The sequence below is a fragment of the Octopus bimaculoides genome, chromosome 18 (genome assembly GCF_001194135.2).
Source record: "Octopus bimaculoides isolate UCB-OBI-ISO-001 chromosome 18, ASM119413v2, whole genome shotgun sequence".
Lineage (NCBI taxonomy): Eukaryota > Metazoa > Mollusca > Cephalopoda > Octopoda > Octopodidae > Octopus > Octopus bimaculoides.
The window spans coordinates 51,860,923-51,879,924 of NC_068998.1; the positions used below are offsets into that span (position 1 = coordinate 51,860,923).

Below are 19,002 nucleotides of genomic sequence, written 5' to 3' on the forward strand. Positions count from 1 at the left end.
ACATGAATTACATGTGAAAAGCTCATGAATATGACAAATTTAATTATTGTAAGGCATCTTGTCAGCTGCCAGAAAGCAGTAGGTATTGTTTCTAGTTTTTATAGCAGCCTTTTGATAGAAATATCGATAACTAATATTGACCCAAAATAAAGAAGAAAAAAAAAGCCAAGCAAATGTAGTTATTAGACTTCTGCAACAACAGAATAAATAATCTGCTTGAATAAGTCAACGACAGAGCCTTGATTTACTAGAAATAACAGCCAGATCACTTTCAAATCACAATTTTGCATCAGATAAAAGCAAAATGCTTATTAGATGATAATGTAGTCTTAGATAACATTAGATGATGATCATTATCATTTTAACATCTGCATTTCCATGCTTACATGAGTCAGACAGAATTCTTTGTAATAGATCTTCCGTGGCTGGATGCCTTCCTGTTGCTAATCCTTACCCATTTCCAAATGTTTTCCTATTGCTTGACATGTTTTTCACTGAAGATTGAAACAAATGACACTCATTTACATCCATCATGTGCTGTCGAGACAAGAACATCCAGCATACATATGTATGTATGTACGTGTGTGTGTATCTGATGGGCTTCTTTCAGATTCCTTCTACCAAATCCACTCAAAAGTCTTTGGTAAACACTTACCCAAGGTACCACACCATAGGACTGATCCCAAGACCTCATGATTGTGAAACTAGCTTCTTAATCACATAACCACACCTGTATTTCAGAAAACAGATTGGTCATGGCTGAAAGATCTTTGACCATAGGTCTGCTGGATCAGAGTTGACCTAGGGCTAAACAACAATAACAAATCTTAATTAATTTCTCAGTAGTTCATTGCAGGATTTTAATATCTCAGACTAAACATTCTATTAATGTCTTAAAAATTTTGGTGTTGTTTAAAATTTACTTTCTCAGTTCAGTTCATGTAAAACAGAGAATATTGACTAAAGTTATTTTTCTCTAGTTTGGCATTATCAAGTAGCTTTTATTAATTTCTAATTTCCAGTCTTGTTTGCTTACTTAAAAGTAATTAGTACTACAAGTTTCTATTAATAATACAATTATTATAATTAATCGAATTAGTGTTACAAAAATATTTCTTTCATCAAGTTTCTTGAATGTTTTAATGTTTAATTATGCTGTCAGTATAGCAGTTGTCTGACTAAAGATTAAACAAAATTATGAAGGTTTAATTAGTGTTTTCGATAACCAAACTATCACCTTTGCTGGCAACAGAGGGCTTCTGTTTTCTGGTGAAGGTTATATTGAAGTACAATGTTACATAGGAGCGAAATATAGGCATTAAATGTGAAGAATATGCATAGGTAACAAGTGAGGTTGGTACAGTCTGGTGGATGTGTAATGTTAGTGTGCCTGAAAGAGCACAAATAAGATGGGAGGAAAAAAACTGGGTATGGAAGACAGCATGGGTACAGACAGAATGCATGTGTATGACGACAGTTGGGTAAAGGAGAGCCAAGTCAAAGGAACCTTTAGAAAGAGGAAACATATAAGAAGTAATTGTGAAAATTGGTTTCAGGATCCAAATGCTACCATAGTACATGGCAAAACATTGTAATTTGAAGAAAATGTCTACCTAAACCATTAGAAAACAGGTATAAAAATGACAGCAATAATGCTAATGGGAATGGTGGTGGTGGCGGTGGTGGTGGTTGTAGTGGTGTTGGTGGTGGTGGTGGCGGTGGCGGTGGCAACAATGGTGTTTCTAATTTGTACTAATTCTCCAAAAAATCTTCTGTGATATTTGTATTTTTATGATTCAGTCGATTGTTAAAACTTCTTTTCTCATATGAGAGAAATTAGATTATGATTTCATACTGACAGTAATATCAATATATCCCAATATATAACCTTGTTATTGTTCATAACAGGGTGGGAATTCTTTCTCTTGTGTTTCTAATATGATTAATAACTTTATTTCTTTCTAATTAGTAGAATATAACTACTACAACCATAGGCACAGTTTGCTAATTACATTGATCAAACGATTTTCTTTATACTATTCAAGCATCTACTTTGTAATCTTGGTCTTACATATTTCTTTTCCCTGTGTAGAAATATTTAAATATGATGAAAAATATTCATATCACATGTGTAAAACTACCAGGTGTTTATACTTCTATTACAAAAATGTGCATGTACTCACATTTTCAGATCTTTTGTACTTTGAAAGCCTGAACTTATCACATAATGAATAACCAACTATGACCTTCTCTTTAACTATATTTCAAATTGATAAACAATGTCACTTCTACTCCTCAGTTTTTTGTTGTTGTTGTTGTTTAGCTACAAAACTTTCTGTAGATCTTTTTTTAATACATTGTTTATATCAGTTTTTAAAATAGTAGTGTATGATTTGAAAAAGATTTAGCTACTATTGTTAGCATATGAAGCAGTCTCAGAGACTCCTTTGTAGTGTTAATAATAAGGTCATCCAGCTGTAAAAGAACTTACTCTGTATTCTTATGTCATCTTATTCTTCTTCTGGTTACAATCATTGGATTGTGGCCATACTGGGGCACTACTATCAAGGATTTTAGCTGTTCATGTTTATTCTAATTCTTATTTCAACCTGAGTACTTAATTATCTTTTTGGCAAAACACTGATTTCAACTGGTGGTGGTATGTCAAACACATACACACACACTCATGTGCACATGTTTATATTGAAAATCCAACCTTGTTCAAGTTTAATATTAGAGTATTTTCATATTCATTTTAGTCCTTTGTGTTTAGTTTGGAACAGTAACATTTTAAAGTCCATTTATATTTGAAGAACTTCTTGGCATCATTATCTAAATGAAATTATAGTAGTTGTGTGTTGATGCCACATATTACAAGAGGCAAGAATGTGGCATGGAATAATGTGTAATGGATGAAATTTCTATGCTTGATATGAAAAATCTCAGATGTAAAACTAAATGAAGTAAAATATTTTTTATCCACTGCTATACAACCCTGAAAAGATGCTGATAGTTTTGTGTAGACAGTGAGAACTCATTTGAAAATGACTCAAACTTTACTCATCACTGTAACATCAGTATTTCTTCGTTGCAGTAAATAATTATATTTAACGAAATAAACGTATTATTTCTAGAAATGCATTGCTGTAGGTCAGTATCTCCAGCAATCTTTTTAGCTGCTAGATCAGTACATAATTTCTTTGCATTCAGTATATTTACAATTTGTAACACATTATCAAAATTAAATTTCTCTTTCTTAAGTCTCAGCTATGGGAAATAGGTTTTCTGATGCTGTTGGCATAACTAATCATGATTCAGCCATCCTTAAATTACATTTCTATTTCTTAGTTAAGCTCTTTATTCAAATATAATAGATTTAATTTTGATGAAGATAAACATTCATTTAAATGTCTATGACCTCTAAATATTTTTTAACAAATCTGTGTCTTAAATATTCATATCTATCATAATTTTTCAGTGTTTTAAATTGAAAATTAAATTGTTTTTTGACACTTTTACAACATCCTCTTTTAATGCCCATGTTCCATGCTGACATGAGTTAAACTTCTTGTGTGGGTTGGATGAATATGCAAACTGAAATAGCTTCTGCAAAGGCTTAAATTCTGAGTCGAGCTGGTTCGGATAAATCACAAAAAACTGAGGCCATTTCTGGCACATGTGTCTTCATCTCTACCTTTGATAATATATAAACTGTTTGAACTAAAATAAAAGGGCATTTTGTCTTGGGTATCATACATTATGTCGTGTGCTGTGCCTCACACAACACATTTAAATTCAATACTGCATCTCACCTTCTACACTCTGCTTCACTTAATGTTCTTAAAACCACACCTTGTTGTGCACAACACATTCTGACTTCAGAATTGCACCTCACTCATCTTAACTTCTCCACTGCACCTTACTTAATATGTTCATACACTCATGCCCTGCTGTGCATGAATGTTCTGACTTCAACACCACACCTCACACAATACATCTTGACTGCGTTAATACACCCCACTGCAACACTATATTTCGCATAGTTCATCTTGACTCCATTAAATATTTTTATTGGGTGGTGAATTAGATTCTATATCATTTGTTATCTAATATACACTATATTCTTGATATTGCCTTCCACCACAGAAAAAAAAAAAAAAAATCTGAAATTTCTTAAATTTATTTTATTGTCAGAATTTCAACTTTTGGCAACAAATCAAGGAAAAAAATTGAATCATCAGTCTTCAAAACGTGTTCTGACTGTTCTATTGCACCCCAAATTACATGTCTTTGTGAACCAATGAGGGAGCCTCTATGTGGTTACTAAAAAAGAGTAGCAACCTCTCATCAACTTACACTATTTGTGATTGTAACAAAAGGAGACATAACACACCAGATGTGATGTAAATGCACTTGATAATAAAACCTGCTGAATGAAGACCAGTCTGAGGTTAAGCAACATCAACAACACATCTTGAATGCCACATTGCATACCTTGACTCAGACTCTGTTGACTCTGGATCTGAAAGCTCTCGTTTTGTATTAGAAATGTTTTTATTTGTTGTATAGAATGTGCTTCTGCCTTGCATTGTTTCAAAGTAGGTTCTTTTTTTTATATACTATTGTTGTAGGATATCGCAGTATCAACAGAACATCTTTGGGTGGAAACAAGTGCTTCAGGAGACAGCTGTTACGTAATGGATCCAGACTGTACAGTAAGTATATTCGAGCATTTTTTTTTACTTTTAGTTTTTATTATGGTCATACTGGAGTACAACCTTCAGTGGTTTAATCAGTTATATATAACACCCCCTCTCTTCTCTGTGCTTTGCTTGGTACTTGTTCCATTGACCTAAGAAAGAAGAAAGGAAAAGCTGAACTGGGTGAGATATGAACTCAGAAAGGGAAGTGTAGTAAGTGAATACCACAAAGTATTTTGTCTGATGCTCAGTTGATTCTGGCAATCCAATGACATTTCAATACACATTCAAATTTTTATATAAATGTTTGTGGAAAGATTTGAGCTTTTGTCTGAGGATGTTGGATTTCATGAAGAAGATAATGATGAACTATACAAAAAATAGTTGCAAGATGTTGTGATGGGAGGGACCCATCCAACCCAAGCCAGTATAGAAAACCAAGCATAAGTTATTTAATATTTTTATTGGGTGAGGCATCAGAAACTTTACATGCAGTGAGCTGGCAGAAACATAGGTACGCTGGGGCGAAATGCTTAGCATTATTTCATCTGCCTTTACGTTCTAAGTTCAAATTCTGCCGAGGTCGACTTTGCCTTTCATCCTTCTGGGGTTGATAAATTAAGTACCAGTTACGCACTGGGGTCGATATAATCGACTGAATCCCTTCGTCTGTCCTTGTTTGTCCCCTCTATGTTTAGCCCCTTGTGGGCAATAAAAAAATAAGAAACTTTACACTCTATGTGACACTTATTATATTCTGAAAATTTTGTTTTCCACCACTACAAAAAAAAAATGTAATTTCTTAATTGTCTTTCGTTGTGAGGTATTTAAGTTTTAATTTCAAATTGAAGAAGAATTTGAAATATCAGTCTTCAAAGATGACAGCCAGTTGTTTTATTTATTTAATTAAAATCTATAATTATTTCCTTTTATTTAATTACTTATTCAAATTACTTTTATCTACAGGTAAGTTTGTAACAGCTTTTAGGATTTGCTTGAAAACTTTTATACATATTACATATTACAGATGCAGTCAGGAGAAATTTACACAATAATTCAATTTGTATCACACCTTAGACCTGAAGGAAATGAATTCTTTTAATTTTTTTTTCTTTCTTTTAGATAATACTGTTAGAATTACCAGAATGTTAGAGATTCCATGTTCTACTAATGGAACTAAATTGTTTTTACCTGTTGCCTAATTCTGCTTCTGATTTTACCTTCCATTTGGTTTGCATCTGCTGAAACATCACCTTTTATTATTATTATTAGCAGTAGTAGTAGTAGTATTCCAACAATATTACTTCAAACAATACTTATTCTCAATAGTTTTCATCATGGATATAAGCAAATAATTTATTATAAATAGCAACAGAAAGAAGCTATCTTTATTTAATCAAGTTGTTGAATCTACAAGTTAATGCCAATGTCGGAATTTAAATAAAATTGCTATAAATAAATCATCTTGATTTTAAGAGTATTGTAATTTGCTTAAAGCATTGCAGTGTGTGTAAAGGCTATAAATGTATTAGAAAATGACTTTCGGAAATGTAGGTAAGAAGTTAGGCAAAATATGTAAGGTGATGTCAATAAATAAAAACAGAGAAAATGTATTGTTACTTTGCATAGGTTGTTTAATAATCGTATAACATTTCGGGAACTGACACGGTCACTTTCTAGAGCAATGGTTCCCGACCTGTGGTCTACAGACTCCTAGTGGCCTGCAATAGTAGTACTGGTGGTCCATGAACTAAAATTTAAACTAACATGAGGAGTACATTTTCATTGCACATCTTATGTGGTGTTCTCACTGCATAAATAAATGAAGTTTGTACGAAACACGTACTGCTATAACCTATTGAATTTTTGTCGCTTTTCTTCAAATATATATATATATATATATATATATATATATACACATAAGGATAAGCATATTAAAAGGGTCCATGGGAAAACTCATTTAAATAAAAGGGGTCATTAGTAGTAAAAAGGTTGGAAACCACTGTTCTAGAGTCTTTCAGTCTTGATATTTGGAGCATTGAGGATGTAATAGTTGGAAGTAGAAACGGCTGTACCAACAGTGTGCTGGTAACCTTTTTTCTCATCTGAATAGCTTGAACCAATATAAAATGAAGTGCCTTGTTCAAGCGCACCATGTGCCACCTGGTCCATGAATCAAACCCACAACCTTACAATCATGAGGTCAACACATTAACCCAGTTCTGGGCAAACTAAGGCCAGCAGGATTCATGCAGTCTGTGGGACTTTCTGGATGACATTCCTATGAAAAATTACTGTGAATTTCTTCGTTTTTATTATTTTATTTTATTACTAGTGTAGCTTGTTTGATGATGTGCTATGTCTCATGCAGCCCTCTTCTCAAAAATGGTTGCCCATCACTGCTCTAACCTTTGAAGTATGCACCTTCACTGTGCAAGCATATACATGCTTGTATTTACGTGCAAGCATATATCTGTATATTTATATATAGTATGTGTATTATGAGATAAAGTTTTTATAATTGGTTGTTATATTAGATGTTTCAGAGAATAAATGCTTTCTTCCAGAATGATATTCATGGAAAAAAAAAATAAAGAAATAAAAAAAAAAGATTTAAATCAGGCGCAGTTTAGTTTGTGTGAAAGAAAACACACAACTCTGATAACAAATCCTAATATATCTATATTCTTTCCATTTACATAAATTAGTTATTTGATAAGTTAGTTTATTTATTAGTTTTCATCGTTGTTTTGTGTGTGTGTGTGTGCACATGTATGTGCACATGTATGTGTATGTCTTCATTTTGTTTGTTGTTCTGACTTAAGAAAGTGTTGAGTATTGTTGTTTGTCTAACGGCTCTACATAGCACAGCTGCAAACTCAAGGATTAATATTAGCATTTTCCTGATCATGTCCCTACTCATTTCAAATAGACAAAACTTCTCACATCCTGGTTGGCTTCAAAATTGATGTAAATTTCGTGCCAACAGCTTTCCAATTTCTGCTTATTATTTATTTATACATCATTGTTATCTCTCCCATTCTTTGATGCCAGAGCAGCAAAATAAACTGGTAACTATATACCAGGATTGAACTTCTTGTCTTCTCAGCTCTGGTCTTAACTATTAAAACACCACACTGCTAACTTCAAGATCTATTTTAATACATGTATTAATTCACAAAAGAAGCATTCTTTCATTCATTTGTTCATTCATTTAACATTGGCCTTACTTTTCTCATGTGATCATGGGTCAAATGCTGATGTATTTGAAACAGGATTTTACAGCTGTTCCTGTCATCGTCCTCATTTTCCAGATAAGGTACACAGAAACATCATTCTCCTTTTCACTGAGGCAGAACCATGGGTTGTCAACATCCATCTCATTTATATGCACACATACACACGCACATACACATAAAACAAGAAGTGGCCATCACCTACAAATGTGCATAGAAAGGTAATATATTCCATGTTTTCATTGTTTTAGGTGCCTTTGTAGCCACCAATGGATAGAGACAACCTCTGCACACTCCCACTCTTTGATCTCAGTGGCACATTGACATTTCTGGAGAAAGAAAGAACTGCTTCAGTACTTGGCTAGTTTTTCATTCTTAGATGAGTAGATGGCAGCAACATGTAAAAAGTGGCTTGCTCAAGGATACATGTTGTCTGGTTCAGGAACTGAACCTGCAGCTTTATGATCAGCAACTGCACCTAAAAACTCTAGGTTACATGCCTTCACTTACACACACACACACAAATGTTAAATTGCACTGAACAAATGTGGGAGGAGAGCTCAATACAGATTGTAGAATATTTTGTTTATTGATATACTGAATTTATCTTTCACAAGAAAAATTTCAGATTCAGAAAACTAGATGCGTGTCTGTGTGTGTATACACATACACATACATACACCCACCCACATATATACAATTGGCTTTATACAGCTTTCGTTTACCAGATTTGTTCACAAGACAATGATAAGCCCAAGGTTATAGTAAAAACCACTTGCCCTAGGTGTGATGCTGTGTGGCTGAACCTGAAGCCACGTAATTGTGAAACAAACTTCTTAACCATGAAATAATTTCAAATTATCTTGATGATCACAATTACCATTTAAGTCAAATGTTTTGTTTTATTTTTACTCAAAATCTTTGTTTGTGACATTTCCCTTTTCCCGTTTCCAGTGACTCTCTTGTATCTTGGCTGAGAGAAGATAATAAAAAAGTTATTTAAACTAAGAGACATTCTCTGCAAATATTTTTGTGTTGGTTCAACTAGTGAAATGATACACACAGCTATATAAACATAATTTCACATTTCATTTAGTTTTCTTAAAATAACAGGAAGTATACATGACAAAATTTGGCTGACATTCAGAGATATTCATCAATACTTTCAATAAATATTGACTTTCCAGTTCTTTTTGATGCTTAGAAGATCAAAAATGTCCTTTTTATTCTAGTTTACAAATGTATGTTTTCTATCTCGCCACAGCATATATTAATTTTTGTAAATAACATTAAAGAAAATATGATTACAAGAATTTCAGCTGATCTTATCAATAGATTCTATAGACTTGATTTTTTGATCCTGGCTAGGTGAAACCATGATTTAATATTCATAATATATCTTCGGTAATTTATTAGCCATGTAAACTGAAAGTTTGTCTTTGTTATTAGCTTTGAATATGTTTTGTGTCCAAAATAAAAGAGATCTCTTACTGTCAGTACATTTATTTAAGTAATTTAACTTGGCAGTTCTTGACCAGATACCTTTTTCTATTTAGGCTGCAACAGGTGAATATTGTCTGCTTATCTAATTACTGTTGATAGCTGTAACACTAGTAGTGCAAAGATTTTAATTACACATGACTCAATCAGTACATTTATGCACTTGGTAGTAATTAAGACATTTTACTAAATGCATAATTGTTATGAATTATTACAGAAAAATACTTAGAGTGAATGTAAATCAAAAGGAATTGATAACGATCCAACAGGACTTGGCTGACATTTTCGGTTATACAATTATATCTTTATGTAAAAATAAAATATTTATTTTATTTACACTTGCTTTAGAAAATGAAATATTAACCATGTTTTTTTTGAGCATTTTAAGCATTTAGGTTTTTTTTAATAGTCACAGTAAAATTATGTTATTCTTAGAAATTTAGTTATGATAAGGTTTAGAATTGAATTGCCCATTAAAAGTAAAACAAAAGGAAACTTGAGAAATTCAGAGTAGCAGCATATCATATTTGGTTTCTTGTCTGGTTTTATATAATCAATGTATTTAACAATGGACATTAATTATTGTTATTGTTATTTGCTTTCACATCTTTGTCAGTCTGGGTTGAACATACTTATGATAAAAGGCCTTCTTTCTTTGACCATCCCAACTGTTATTTGAACATAATTATATCCAGGGCTTCATTATCCATTTTTTTGTTTGTTTGTTTAATTCTTTTAAGTGATAGTGTGTAATTTGAAAGAGATTTCATAACTATTTCTGGAATTTCTAAAGGCTCACTTTCTGGATCAAATGCAAGGAAAAAATGAACATTAAAACCACCGACGATACTTCTGTGAAATTTGTGTTAAAGACGTCTTCCAAGTATTTCGAATTAAAGTAACAGAAGTTTATCAAAGAAACTCTGATGATTATGTAACAACCAGCTCTGACAATGAAAGAAATGGAACCTCACTGGATGTTACAAACGGTTAAAATTCTTGGAAAGGGGACCAAATCTTATACACATAAAGCAAACGGACAATGGAATTTATATGTGGTCTCTCAACCTGCTAAAAATAGTAGCTAAATTGCTCTTAATTCATATTCTGCTGTTTTAGAACAAAACGACCTGTTGGACTGTGTTATCCTGGACATGAAAAAAAAAAAGGTATTCCACAGATGGATCAAACCCAGAACTACATACTTTTCAAAGTCAGATTCTTAACCTCATGGTTATTTCTGCAGCTATATTTTATAAATATGGAAATCTAAATCCCATGTGTAAAGAGGCAGTAAAGTTCTAAGAGGAAATAAAAATGCCAATAGAACACACCAGTTAAAACGAACAGCAGAAAGAAACAGAAAAATAATTTAGAAATATCAGGAGAGAAAAAACAGATATATGATAAGCAATTGCGGTTAACCAGCTCCAAGTTGAAAATTGAAACTGAGATATTGATAACATGCAGCACATCAAGCTCAGTATCTTTTAACAAGACAGCTATGAAAATTGTTCTAAAGAAGGAAATAGAAAATACATTCAGTATTAGAATACTTACTTACTTACTAGATGCTGTGTCCTAGCCAAGACTAAGTACATTTTACAGATACAAGAGAAAACCCAATAGAAAATCCTACAATGTTACTAAAACAAAACAACCTTAAATTGATGATGTGAGTAGCTGTGTGAAGGAGTATGTAGATGCAAACAACAAAATAAACACTTGGCTATGCCTCATCTGAAAGAACAGAAGTAAAATGAAATGTACTTTTAGATAGACTACATATGAAAGGCAGATAATATACTACTGTGTAGAATCAATTGTTATACATCATCCTCCCACACAGGCAGAAATATGAGCAAGGATTCTTAAAAAATGCTAATACTCAATCTAATTTGATATAGCAAATACAAGAATTAAATGCTAATGATAATGATTTTGGTGATAATAATAATAATGATTATTTTTATTATTGGTATAATAAAATAATCTTTTCTGAATTAGTCACAAGGGCTCAAAGAGATACAAAAAATAATTTATAATTAAAAACAACCCCATAGTTGGGGCAGGAAAAAAAAGTACCCAGTACTCACTGTAAAGTTGTTGAGATTAGGAAGGGCACAGCTGTAGAAACTATGCCAAAGCAGACATTGTAGCTTAGCAAAGCCTTCTGGCTTTTTGGCTCTAGTTGAATTGTTCAACTCATGCCACCATGAACAACAGATATTAAATGATGATGATGATGGTAATGACGATGATGATGATGGTAATGACAATACTTTAGTTTCTTGCCTTTTTGATATCATCATCATCATTGTTTAACGTCCGCTTTCCATGCTAGCATGGGTTGGATGATTTGACTGGGGACTGGCAAACCAGATGGCTGCATCAGGCTCCAATCTGATCTGGCAGAGTTTCTACAGCTGGATGCCCTTCCTAACGCCAACCATGCAACATATTTTGTGAGAGAGCTAAGATGATATGTTATCTAATGTAAGATTTAAAAATATAGATGCTATATCTAACGAGTTGTATGATTGTAGAGAAGGGGCAAATAACCTTCTTTTGTTCTAGGGTCAAATCACAAAGGCATATGAACCGATAGGGTGAATGTAGGATAATAAAAATAAGGAATATTTAATTTTTTAAAATTCATTGACTTGCAATTTGTATAGAAATTACTGTTCTGGCTATAAGGGTGGGGGGGAAACTTTCCTTTTCAAATTTCTGGAGGGTGCTGGGGTTAATAGTATTTACTTACCACTTCCCCTCAAAACTGTTGGCCTCAGCAGACACTTTCATATTTGAATGCAAGCAAAATTTTGCCTATGAGCAAAGTGTACTCAATACCTGGGGAGTCATTCAGTTGTTGGCTCAGATGGTTATTAGTTAAAAATGCTGATATTGCACAATACCATATATCAACATTAACAAACAGTTGTGCATAATTAAATATTGTTTGCATTAAATTTATAAACTGGCAACAACTAAAATATTATGAAACTTTCTGATCTAAGAATGATTTTTAAAACGTTTTAAGAAATGTCAAAATATTCAAAATTTTCCCATGTCATTTAAGTGTAGACTATAAAGTTGGTCTCGTAACTGAATGAGATATATAAAGGAGCATGCTTAATGTCTTTTGAAAGGGGTTTACTTAATTAAGCACTAATGCGTGTGTGTGTGTGTATGCATATGTATGTGTGTTTATGTATATGTATGTGTGTTTATGTATGTATGAGTATGTGTATGTATACATATGTGTGTGTGTGTGTGTGTGTGTGTGTGTGTAAGCATATGTGTGTATGCATATATGTTGTATGCTTGTATATTAAACAGTGGTTTCAATATGTTCTATGTCATTATTTTTAATGAATTATAGAAAATTGCCAGGAGGCAAGTCACTGCTATTATTATCTATTGTGACATACGAAAGACAACTGTTTTCTTTTAGATAAATGGAATATTGAAAGTGCATTAGTGCTGGTGTATTGTCAAAACCGTTTCTTGAATGTTCATTATGTTAAAACTATGAACAGCATTAAATCGCCAGATGATTTATTGAGTACTTTCACCTGTATTGAGATATAAATTCAGTACATGAAACATTTCTTTGACAGTGACTATGGTAAAGTAATCATGAACTGCTTGTAGAATATGCCAGCTGTCATATACCAATGTTAACATTTGGATGCACTGGCTGTTTCAGAAAATATTACACTGACAAAATATTCATATCTTTACTCAAACATGCAAAAAAAAAAACAAAAAAAAGTGGTGTAGAGGGAGAGGAATCGTAATTAATGGGAAGTGTGTTGAGAATATACTAATACATCTTCTATAATTCAGTCAACAAACAGCAGACAATTTGAGCAAAACATGACCGCATTGTTATAGAAAGAATACTACTGTTTGTGGATGTCATACTTCCAACAATTTATACAATAAGCAGTATGAGCTGAAGCCTGTGGTCTTTCCAACCATTTCAGTGGATCGTAAAGTAGCAAAGGTTTGTTCAGCAAGCAACAAAATTTTATAGTTCAGGTGGCACAGTTGTTATTACATGATGGCTTTGTTTCAAAGTGGCTTTTAGGAACAGTCTCTTTGAAAGGTACATCCTTTGATTGCGTGTGTGTGGGCATCAGGTTTGAGGAGGTAAAACTTGGACAATGAAATTAGAGAAAAATGTAATAATTAGAAATGGAGGAGTTAAATTTGACAGAAAGAAAAATTGGTGCAAATAACAGGAAAGTGTATGGAACCAATGTAGAAGATATCTGAAATGACATAGAAATGTAATATGAATGAACTAAGTATACTAGAGTAATTTTTTAGGTGCTTAATAAGAAGGACAACACCTAGGATTTTTTGTTTTGTTTGTTTACTTGTTTTCTTTTCTCTTCTTGTGGAGCCTCTCTGACTTCTCAGAGAAGGGAAGAATAAGCCCCAAGTTACAGGTGATTACTGCTATAGCAAGCAGTGCACTTAGAGATTGTTATCTTGCACACACCAAAATGTTTACTGTTTGCCACCTTTATATATAAGAACAACTGTTTTTAAAGGGTTGTAAAAAACTTTATGGTGTTTGTGGCAGATGATGTCTCAAGATGGTTCCAGAACATGGCACATGCATACTCTAACGTTTCCCTGAGATCTTTGAATTCCTCCTTGACCTTGGTCATCTGCTCAGCCTTGATGTTGCAAGCAAAGCAGTTGGTGTCTTTCTCAATCATGTCCCACACATATTAATTCATGGGATTAGAATCAGAAGAATTAAGAAGCTAGAAATTGGGGCTGGTGGAGTCATAGAAATTCTCCGGCACCTACTTCTGACTCTTTCTGGAGATATGGCAAGGAGTTCCTGTTGCCAAACAAATGGCCTTCCAGTAACAACCACCTCACCTCCAGCCAAAGTTTGACCCCAGTCTCCAACAGCTTCAAAGATGTGGAGTGGTATAACATCACCCTCACTGGAGACACACCCACACACCATCACAGTCTGAGAGAACTTGGTTTTCATGAAATGTGGGACTTGTCCATATCATATCTTACAGCCTTTGCAGAGTTCACAGAGCATTGAGCAGTGGTCATGGTATTGGCATTTTGATACCCGACACAATCATGATACAGGTAACTCTTTCCCTTTATTCAGATGGCGTTCTTTCCTCAGCTAACTTTTCTCAACTACAACTTTGATGTTTATGCTTTCCAACACATTGATTGTTCACCAATAAACCAAGCTGTTCCTGAAAGAAAGGAGACATATAAATCATCAAATTTAGCTATACCCTGTATGACAAAAGACATTCTAGCCATTCTACCATTTTTTTTCTATTCTATTACACATATCTTATGTGTCTCTGCATCATTTTTGTTGTTACTACTTGGTACTGTATTTGCTCTGATTAAGCTGACATTTCATCAAACTTTTCTTTGTTGTAACCATCTTATCTTTTAATTTTTTTTTATCCAATATCTCCTTTTATTCATGGTGGTTGGGCTGGGGGATTCATGTTAGTAATGGCTGCTATTTCTTGTACAGCAAGAAGTGGCTCCATACAGATGTTTCTTTGTTGGTTTGTTATAAATATGTCTACCACAAAAGCAAGTTAAAACACTGATAGAATTGAGATGAAGTGGCTCTCTAATCATGTTATGGGACATTTCACTACACTGGACAATATATTAAAAGTCATACTGCACAAAGTGCCTTACCACTTCATTTACTCATTCAGATCTATTGAGTTCAGATTTATTGTCAACGTTTACAAGGAGATTGAAAGAAAGTGCACTTAAATACTAAAAGGACAAAAGAAGTAAACTTCTTACTGAAAGCTTGTGTTGACAAGGGTTGTAAAACTTCTAGAGAAGCATACTGTCTATTGAAGTTGACATTTTATTTTATATGATGATGATGATGATAATAATAATAATGATAATAATAACAATGATAATAATGATAATAACGATAATAATAACAATGATGATAATAATAATAATAATAATTGAAAAATAAAGCAAATATAAAAAATACAATCTCACTTAAGAGACACGCATTGCACATATGTACATATGTGTGCGCACGTGCGCACACATTTACACATGTGTACAGATACTTTAGTACAGAATAAAAGCACAAGTAGATTGCAATGTTGTTGACAGTCTGTGTAGGTTTCTTTGATAAGTGGTGGGGATGTTGGAGGTGGGAGGCAGCAAGGTGGGAGGCATCAAAATAGATGCTCTCTGACAAACTATTTTTGGAAAACATTTTGATACATATTTATATGTATTTTAGCAGGAAATAGTAGCACTTAATATATGTCTAGAAACGTAGTCGTGAATTCAAAATTTTCTACAATCATGTTGTTGTTGTTGATATAGTTGTTGACTGATGCCACTTGTAGTACTGCTTGTATAGGCACCTGACTCTACTAATTGATTCTTCAGCTCAAACCATACGTTCAATACTAAACAGGTTAATTATTTCTCGAATGTGCTTTTATTTATTTGGGTATTTTTTATTCTAATAATTAGGTAGTTATGCCGATGAAAGCATATTTAATAATTTATTAATTAATCTATTAAACACCCAGAGTATATTCACACATATGGTAAAAAAAAAAAAATTATATAATATCAATTCCTGTTCATTGTTTTTCTCATTAGCAAGAATGTAAGACAACACTGGATGCATATTGATTTTTCTCTCTTTTTTTTTTTAAGCTTCCTCAGGGAAGCATAACACCTCTCGGTAACTTCATATAAAGGTGAAACATCTCAAGTTGTCAATCGTTAGTTGCTGATATAAAAAAAAATGATTCATTAAATTTTATTATTTTATCAGTAAACTGGCAGAATTGTTAGTACAAAATGCTTAACAGCATTTCTTCCAGCTCTTTGCATTCTGAGTTCAAACTCCACCAAGGTCAACTTTGCTGCTTATTCCTTCAGGGTCAGTAAAATATGCACCAGTTGAGCACTGATGTTAATGTAATCAAACTAAGCCCCACCCTTAAAATTGCTGGCCATGTGCCAAATTTTGAAACTATTATTTTGGACAGCTCTCATTCATAAACTGAAATGATTCTGAGATTCTTCTTTTTTAACAGAGTTTATATGACTAAATATATTTCTTGAAACATTCATCCAACAAATGCACTGAATAGATGGTGGCATCTCCCCTTGTAACCAGTTTATTCACAATTTTGTGTTCCACCCCAATCCTCTGTTCTGTGATATATTTTTTGGGTGGTGGGTAACTTGTTCAAAAACATACTGCAAGTGCAGGGGAAATTAGCAACACAGAGGTCTGGCAGGCTCTGATCAGAGATGTGGTACAGGGACTAATGTTAGGGAAATGTTCAAGTTTTAATAAATATGATAAAACTCAAATTCTCATATCATATATATTTTTTCTTCATGCCTGCATAATTTTTCGTGCAATGACATATGTGGTGTCATCATCATCATCATAACATCCACTTTTCTATGCTTGCATGAGTTGGATGGAGTTTATTCAGGTATATTTTCGATGGCTAGACACTCTTCCTTTTGCCAAACCACACCTCTTTCCAAACAAAGTAAATCGTTTTCCCAAGGCCATCATGTTTTCATATAATACTGGAATTGAATGATGCTATTATATATGGATGTGTGAGTAAATGTGTATTTGTATGTATAATAATTCTATGTATATATATATATATATATATATATATATATATATATGTTTGCATCCTAAAAATACTTATGTGACTGTTTTATGCTTTGTTTAAAGGATTTTCTTATTAGTCCATTATATTGCACTGATAATATTGTGTAAATATTTTTCTTATCTTCTACAAGTCATTATTGCATTACTGCTGTCTTTTGTTATTGACATTTTATAGTTGACAGGCTTTATTTATAATGATAATGTGTTATAAAATACATTTCAACATTTATTAAAATGAAAAAAAAAAAAATGCCACTGAGATCTTGTTTTATTTCTACTTTATTAATGTTTTGTATTGCTTTATTAGTCTTCTATATATTCTTTTGACTGCAGCAGTTAAGTCTCTCTAAGTCCATCAATGTTTTTAGACTTTCCTACTGTCATTTTCTACAAGATGTTTTTATCAGTATTGTGTGTGTGTGTGTGTGATTATTATTATCATCATCATCATCATCATCATCAGCATTTAACATTCTTGTTCCATCCTAATATGGGTTGAGTTGTTAGACAAAGATCTAATGAGTCCAGGGACACTGAATCATGTTCCAGTGTCTGCTTTGGCATGTTTTCTACGACTGAGAGCCCTTCCTGATGTCAACCACTTTAAAATGTGTACTGGGTACTTTTCTCTTGCCGCTGCCTCTACTGAGGTCACCATGTTGCTCAGAGATCTACAAACCCAACGAGTGGATGCCACATACATATGTTAAATGGGGGTTAAGGTATGAGGGAAGAGGTTGGAGTAGAGCAGGTTCCTGTTGTAGAGGTACTATGTGGCTATTCACATTTAGGAGAGAGAAAGAGGGTGAGTTAGTGGTAGTGAGGTGTTCTGGTGGTGCTTCAGGTAGGAGGAATTATAGTGGGCGGGAGCTTGCAAAAGTGTATGGGGTGGAAAGTATAGAGGAAATAGAGTGGGAAGGAGGCAATATCTGTAAAGATTGGGAAGAATTGAGAGTAGAGGGTGAATAAGTTGGAGAAGCCAGAAAGATGCTAGCAGCAGGATAGTAATGAAGATACTGTTGATAGTCTTCTCATGTCCTCTTCATTCATGGCTCATATCTCATTGCCATGCAGCATTACAGTTCAAATACACACACACATACAGTTGTATAAAAAAAATTCCATGACTTAGAAAAACAAGCAATCTTGCTGCTTAATAGTGTGATATACTATTATTGATATTATGCAGTATTATGTTATCATAATAGTCAATTTATCAATTGGTTTCATATCAGGAACTGAGAAAAACTCCTAGAAAAATGGTTGAAGGAAGCCTTTTCTGATGGTTGCTCAGTCTTTCTCAACTTTCGGTATTAAACCAACTGGTAAATTGGCTATTATGAAAATATAATATTGTTTTTTATTATTATAGATAATAACACTGCATAACATTAATTTTTTAGCTAACACTACTTTAGGTGATATTAGTTAATTTTAGGGTGCTCTTATGAATATGAAATCTAATTTGTTCCATCACGTCTATCTTTTTTTGATCTACAAGATATCCCTAATGATTAACAGAAAAAGTGTCTAATCTTGTGAACATTGCATGTAATTTATTAATGTACTAAACTAGTTAATAATTGTTAGAATAAAAATATAGATTTAGAAAACACTTTCTACAAAGAAGTTACAGCTTTGATTTCACTGTCAAAATCACTAGCATGAAGTTCGAGAAGAGTGAAGCCAGCAAAAGCTTGCCATCATGCAGAGATCAAAATCCGGATGCGATAGAAGAGAACTGATTTCATATGTGGGAGAAAGAACCCTGAAATTAGCTAATATAACCCTAATTATCTCTTGCTAAAGAAACTTGTTTTTATTTTGCTACACAATGTCACTATATATA

The 19,002-nt window shown here is 33.1% G+C and overlaps 1 protein-coding gene across 1 annotated transcript in view; it reads left to right on the forward strand.

The window, feature by feature from the left end:
• LOC106878091 (diacylglycerol kinase zeta-like) overlaps positions 1 to 19,002 on the forward strand; it is a 352,548-nt gene that overhangs the window by 130,858 nt on the left and 202,688 nt on the right. Inside the window, exon 3 of the mRNA XM_052974271.1 lies at positions 4,632 to 4,715. Within this exon, the coding sequence (XP_052830231.1) occupies positions 4,632 to 4,715 (84 nt within the window). The remainder of the gene's footprint in view (positions 1 to 4,631; positions 4,716 to 19,002) is intronic.